Source organism: Phocoena sinus, chromosome 2 (assembly GCF_008692025.1).
Source record: "Phocoena sinus isolate mPhoSin1 chromosome 2, mPhoSin1.pri, whole genome shotgun sequence".
Classification (NCBI taxonomy): Eukaryota; Metazoa; Chordata; class Mammalia; order Artiodactyla; family Phocoenidae; genus Phocoena; species Phocoena sinus.
Window position 1 is genome coordinate 44016390 of NC_045764.1, and position 6856 is coordinate 44023245.

A 6856-nucleotide genomic window follows, 5' to 3' on the forward strand; every position below is an offset into this window, starting at 1 on the left:
CACACATGTACACACTCATACAAAAAATTCTTTGTGCATCTATATATATATATAATTTATTTATTTAATGAGCTTATACTACACATGCTGTTTTGTAACCTGTTTCACTCGACCAGCATATACTGAGTATTATATTAGCATCCTCATTTTTCACAGCTGCACAGTATTTCACTGTAAGGACTACCATAATTTAGTTAACCAATGCTCAATTGTTAGATACCTAGGTTACTTAAACCTTTTCACTGTTAAACAGAACTGCTCTGGACTTCATTGGCCATGCATCTTTGCTTCCTCTCCTAAGTAATAAAATTAGAAGCAAAGAATAGGCATTGCAGTAAAAACTGTGCGTACCTTAGAAACGGAACTGCTTGGTTAAAGGTATATATCTTTCTTACCACGATACACATTCTTTGCTTCTAATTCTAACAGTTTCCTTGGATCCACATTCTTTCTGTCGTCTGGCAAAGCGACTCCTTCAGGGAAAACAGACACACGGGTTATGTATAAGCAATAACACTTACTACACTCTTCCTCCTTTACCTCCCTCCCTTCTCTGTATCCATCGTTAAGGAAATGGCGGCCACTGTCCAAATAAGTCCCGATCTCACAGGTTCCCAGCATCAGCCATGCAGCTCATCACAGAGGACATTTTGAGACGCATCAGCAAAGCAAAATACTTAGGGGTTCATTCATTTGCTAAAAGTACCTTTCTCAGATGCCAGCTTGTGCTTGGAGCCACGGCAGGCGTTTAGAGAGGCACAAACGATTAAGGGCCAGTCCTGCTCTTAGGAGCCCTCCGCCTGGTAAGTTCAGCGACACTCTTGACTCCAAGTAGAAAATCCCAAACTCACATGTGCTCTGGAAGGGGGCCTTGCTGGGAGGCTTCTCAGAGGAGGTGACACACAGGCAGGCAAACAGCAATGAGCTGGCCCCGTAGTCTTGGTGGTGGAGGGGACCCCAAGCAGAGGGTCAGAGGCACATGCCGGGCTAAGGCCACCAGATGCCGCTGGAGAACACCTGAAGGTCCAGCAGGGTGGGAGCAGTGGGCACAGCTGAGATGGGGGCTTGAGAGGGAGGCGGGGCCCTGCTTAGACACAGGCAGCTTGCCAGCACGCTGAGAAGCCTGCGCACGGCGGGGATGAGTGGGCAGAAGAAGGGTGAAACTAGACGAGGGAGGATGGATGGGAGTGGGGACAAGGCTGGCTGCAGGAACGCCAGCCTGAAGGGTACTGCTGTGACTGCGGACACGAGGAAGGGAGGTGAGTCAGGCAGAAGGGCTGGCAGGTGGGGAAGCTCCTGTGGAGGAAGGGGTATGGCCCAGATGAGACAGTCTCAGGGAGACTTGAGAGGCAGAATAGCCAGGATGTGGTGGCTGCATGCTAAGGGGCTAGGAGGGGAAGCAGGTAAGGAAGACGCCCAGTCAGGGCAGCAGGCCTTCAGGAAGCCGGATGAAGCGAGCGTGCAGAGGCCTGTGGAAAGGTCACAGTACAGACCACAGACTTGTAGTGTTCTAGACTCTACCGGATGACTTACTCCCCTCCCTGGGATGCAACTTTCTCCTCTGCAAAGGAGCACATGGGACCTGTGTACCATCAAGGCCCTTCCCAGCTTTAAAATGCTGTAAGTTCCTATCCACATCAGAACTGGGGTGTCAGCTGAAGCCCTGGAAACTCTCCCCAACAAGAAGGCCTTCCTGGAAAGAGAAGGCACATCCATAAGGAGCCTCTCCTGTGAAGTCGGAACCTTCCTCCAACGCCCAGCTCACAGGCCAGCAAGGACCCATCCCTTCCAGCCCTGAGTACCGGCTCTCTTGCTCAAACACATGCCCTCACATCTGGCCACATGCTGCTGGCTTTTCGGCCCCGCTCCTGGGTAATACGGAGCAGACTGGCAAAATAGTTCAAATACCGTCTTAAGAAGTGCACCGCCTTGTGGGCTGAGCGGCCTATTTTGAGCAAAATGTTTCAAACCTCCAGGCTCAGAGCTGCTCTAGGCACCAACGTTCCACGCAGCTGAACAATCAGGAAGGCAGTAAAGGACTACAGCGCATCTGCTGAAGGCCAGGCCGTCCTCGGGCACGGGGACTGGACATGCCCACCCTCCAGGACTGTCTGCTGTGTGGGGGAGCCACCAACCTGGCGTGAGAAGGGCCGTACGGAGGATGCACAAGTCTAGGGCTGGGGGAGGCCAGAAAAGGAAGCAACCGCCTGGCTCGGATGTCCAGGAACTCTACCCAGAGGACGGAGCATGGGAGCTGGGCCCCGGTGGCTGCGTGCAGTCATGGCAAGTGTGCAGTGGGAACTGGCCCAGGAGTGGACGAGCACAAGCCAGTCGCAGGGAGTGTCAGGAGAGAAGTGACAGGAGGTTCAGAAGGGCTGGCTGATGGCCACAAGGTGCACTGGAGCTAGTCTGTAAGGGTCTGAATGCCACATCCAGGTAGTGGCTACAGGGAGCCACTGAAGTTTGCAAGCAGAGGATAAAGGGCAGCGGGAAGGATGGGGTACAGAGAGGGGCAATTCAACGTCTGCTGCACGTCAGGGGATCAGCACAGTGGAAAACAATGTAGCCGGAGCCAGGGCAGGGGATGGGGCGAGGGGATGTGGGCCCACAGTTCCCCCTTCTCCATTTCCTCAGGACCACTACCATTTAATCCTACGGCCCCACAAAGAAACACCTTGACTCAAAGTCACACAGCAACCAACAGCAAACCTCAAGGGAGAGCTCCCAACCCGGCCTTTCCAGATCTGGTTTCTGCTCCTGCTCTGAAAAGGCTCACAAGCCCCTGGCCCCAAACCTCCAACAGCTGATCAAACACCCAAGCACACTGTATACACTTGGAAGGGGAAGGAACAGGCTGTGAATAACTGACACACACATGCCCAGATTTCCCAGAGGCCCGCCTGAGTAACAGGACACATTTGGTTCATTTCCTGCAAAACCAGAATTTCCCAGGCATTAGGGGGAAATGCAACCCTCCCTGCATCCCCTGTAGCCCTCTCCATACCCCTACTCCAGAGACCCCGGCCATCCTTTCTAATTTCCCACTTTCTCCCTGAACTTGAGCAACCTACAAAAAGCCTCTCCAAGATCCCTCATGCCCCTGCAAATCTTCATTGCGGCAGTCCATTCAGGCAGGGTGGTAGGCAGAAAGTCACTGAGGCCACCAAGGATGGCCAAACATCCTAAAGCCCAGCTCCAATCCCTGGCGCAATGCGCGCCTCCAACAGGTATCCCCACAGGCTAGACACGGCTTCTTTTGGTAGCAGAACCAATGAAAAGAAAAAACAGCAGGTGGTGCCTGAGAAGCCCTCAGAGGGAACAGAGGGAGGCTCAGCAAGGTGGGTACGGTTCAAATCCTACTTCCACCACCGAGCTTACTTGAATAAGCCACCTTGCCTCTCCGGAAAATTTTTCCTCATCTGTGAAATAGGTATAAAAATATATTCCGTGTAAGGGTGTCATAATTCGGAGCGCTATGGAGAGTGTTAAGCATTAGTGGAGAGTGAAAAGGAATTCAATATTTTTTATGTATTTATTGATATATATAGATACATATCATAGCTATAGCTACAGCTATAGCTATAGATAGAGATAACGTTCGAAGGGGAGAAAATTCCTAAAGTGTGTAGCAGGGAAAACCAGCCGAGTGCAACCCCGAGGAGCAGGGCCGGGAGTCCCAGGCTAGCGGGAGCGCACCCAGGCGCCGGGGCCGGTGCATCGGCGCGCGCAGGTGCGGCGGGCGCGCAGTGACAGCAGGTTGGCGGTGCAAGTTGGCCCGCGGGGGCTGCAAAGGGGCGGCGGACCCACCTGAAGACGCGCAGCAGCAGGCAGGCTATGAGGAAGGCGGAGAAGGCGCACGCCACGATCACGGCTGCCTTCAGGGTAGGCAGGTCGCGGAGCAGGCTGGAGATGCGGGTCACCAGGGCGTCACCGCTGCTGTTGGAACTGCCGCCGCCGCCGCCGCCGCCGCCGCCGCCGCCGCCGCCCGCCGCCTCCCCGGAGCCCATCCCGGTGGCGTTCCCGGGCCCAGGGCCGGGCGGCGGCCGCGGCTGGCGCTCGGATCCGGACTGCGGCGGAGCGACAGACTCGGCTCTGCTGGCGCGGGCGGCGGGCGCGGCCAGGAGCGCGAGCAGCACCAGCAGCGGCAGAAGCCGCGCGGGCGGCGGCGCGGCGCGCATGGTGCGGTCCGGCGGCCCGGGGTTGGGCTGGGCGAGCGCGGCGGAGCCCTGGGTCCCGCACCGGCGACGAGGCCTTCACCGGCTACTCCCGCGGCGGAGCCAGGCGGCTGCGCGGTGCTTGGCAGGAAGCTGTGGCGCCCGGAAGAGTCCGAGCCGCCCGCCGCCGCCGCCGCGGCAGCCGCCACCAACACGTTGCACGGAGTCATTCGACGGGCCGCAGCCCCACGTGGGCGGGGCAGGCCACCAGGCCCGGTGCGGGCTTCGCTGCTCTCCGGGCGGCCCCGGTTCCCTCGGGACCTGTCACCCCCTTGGAGAAGTAACAATAGCCAGGCGCTGTTCTGCACATTTCACATTTTCTCTATTTCATTTAATCCTGCAACCCCCTTAGGAGACAGGTATTTCTGTTACCCTCCTTTAATAGCTGATTCAAGACCCAGAGAGCCTGCTCATAGCAACCCAGGTTGTGTCAGACTAAGAATCGAAAGACCATGGCACCCGGGGCAAACCTCCATTCTACAGATGCGGAAACGGAAGCCTCCAGAGTGAAATGGGCTGTCCGATGCCCTATGCAGTGCATATAGTTCCACATCTCCCCAGTTAACTTCTTTTTCTCTGAAAGAGTTTCTTTTCTCATGGCTTCGATCTCTCAGACATTGTGCACCTCTGCTTATGAACTGGATTAAGATGTGCATTTCTGCATTCATACCTTTGCTGTGGAATAGTCTTCCTCCCAGGTTGAAGTTTCAGACCCCAGGGAGTAATTGGCTTGCTACCTCTGGTTTGTAAGCTAAATGATACTTAAGTGGAGAAAGACAGTTATGGATGTTCTAGTGTGAGACCCAAAGTCGGGAACTGATGCAGGGCACAGAGGGCTTTCCTGGATCACTAGGAACTATACTGCAGGCCTCAGGTTCCACCTTTCAGCATGAGGATGGATTCTGCAGGAAGCTCTCCAGTAACAGGTAAACACACATGACAAGTACTCAGTGACCTTAAACAGCTCACTCCTGGTCCTACTAAAAGGAGCAACAGATAAATAAAATATAGTACAGTGTAGTAGTTAGCTATTGCTTCCTAACAAATTATCCCCAAACTTCACAGCTTAAAACACAGACATATATTATAGCAGAGTTTCTGTGGTTTAGGAATCTGAGCATAGCTTAGCAGGGTCCTCTGCTTCAGGGTCTCTCACAAAGGTGCAATCAAGGTGTCAGCTGGGGCTGGGGTCTCATCTGATGGCTCAACTGGGGTAGGATCTGCTTCCAACTTCAATCACTGGTTGTTGGCCAGATTCAGCTGTTCATGGGCTATTGAACTGAAAGCCTCAGTTCCCCACTGGCTGTTGGCCAGAGGCTGCCCACCGTTCCTTACCATGTGGGCCTTTCCAACATGGCAGCTTGCCTCATCAAAATGTGCAAGTCTAGAAGACAATAGAAAGACCCTGTTAGCAAGACAGAAGTCACTGTCCTAGGAAACCTGACCACAGAAGTGACATCCCAACACCTTTGCTATATTCTGTTGGTTAGAAGCAAGTTACAGATCTTATCACAAGGGAAGGGAAGTGTACAAGGGTGTGAATATCAGGAAGCAGGGATTATTGGGGCATCTAAAGAGCTGCCTGCCACTTATAATGTGACACATGTTGATTTAGTGGGATGAACGATAATCAGGTTATCAGAAGTCATCGCCCAGGAGGTACTATTTGAAACGCACGTTGAATAGTCCAGCATGCCCCAGTGGTGAGAAATTTGGACAGATCACATGCTTTAGGTCTCTTCCAACTCTAAAATACCACTTTATGGTATGTCAAAAATGTGTTGGTAGAGAGCCAGCATTTTATCATATCATCACAATAGAATTTAGAAAAGAAATTTCTTAAAGAACCACTGGCGACGTCCATGATTTTGCAGCACTGCCCTCTAAGGCATAAACCTCAGCCATCACAGGCTTATATTTTTGTCCTTATCAAAAATTCCTGCGTGGTAGAGTAAAGAAGGCCTGGGCCTTGGAGCCTCTAGCCAGGATGAGAGGTCTGACCGCTGAGTGGCCTTGGCCAAAGACTTAACCACAGAATTCAAGTCTTTAATGTCTAAAGTGAGGATAATAATACTTAGCTCAGGAAGGTCGCTGGAAAAATGCCTAAGAAGGGAGGAAACATTAGTGCCCTTATCCTTCTTTTGCCACAATTCATGGACTGGAGTAGACTTGCTTGGTTGTTTAAAATTGACTTAACACCAAGAATGTACATAAATGTTAGATTATTTTAGTATAGTGAAACTGTAGAATCTTTCCTTCTTCCTGATTATTTGCTGTGCAAACCATCACAACAAAGAACTTACTTATAAATTGCCCTAAATTAGAATTCCTTAAACATTTTGAATCAACCAACCATAAACAATGACATTTTAACACGGAACACTGCTGACAGGCAACAGAAACCAACTGGGGCTGATTTCAGGAAAAGGGAGTTTATCGGAAGCATGTTGGGTTGCTTCTAGAATCAACCAGAAGCTAAAGCAGAAGTTCTAAAAGTGTGGTCTGGGGACTCCTGGGGTCCCTGAGACCCTTCCAGGGAACCTGCAAAGTCAAAACTAATTCCATGATAACATTAAGATGTTATTTGTCTTTTTCACTGATGGTGCAAAAGAAATCGCATGAATCAAGACAAACTATGCTCA

At 52.0% G+C, this 6856-nt stretch overlaps 1 protein-coding gene across 1 annotated transcript in view; it reads right to left on the reverse strand.

The window, feature by feature from the left end:
* The window catches only part of FAM174B (family with sequence similarity 174 member B), a 31507-nt gene extending 27146 nt beyond the window's left edge, over window positions 1-4361 (reverse strand). Inside the window, exon 1 of the mRNA XM_032624657.1 lies at window positions 3808-4361. Coding sequence (XP_032480548.1) covers window positions 3808-4178 — 371 coding nt within the window. The 5' untranslated portion in view covers window positions 4179-4361. The remainder of the gene's footprint in view (window positions 1-3807) is intronic.
* Window positions 4362-6856: the final 2495 nt, after the last annotated feature.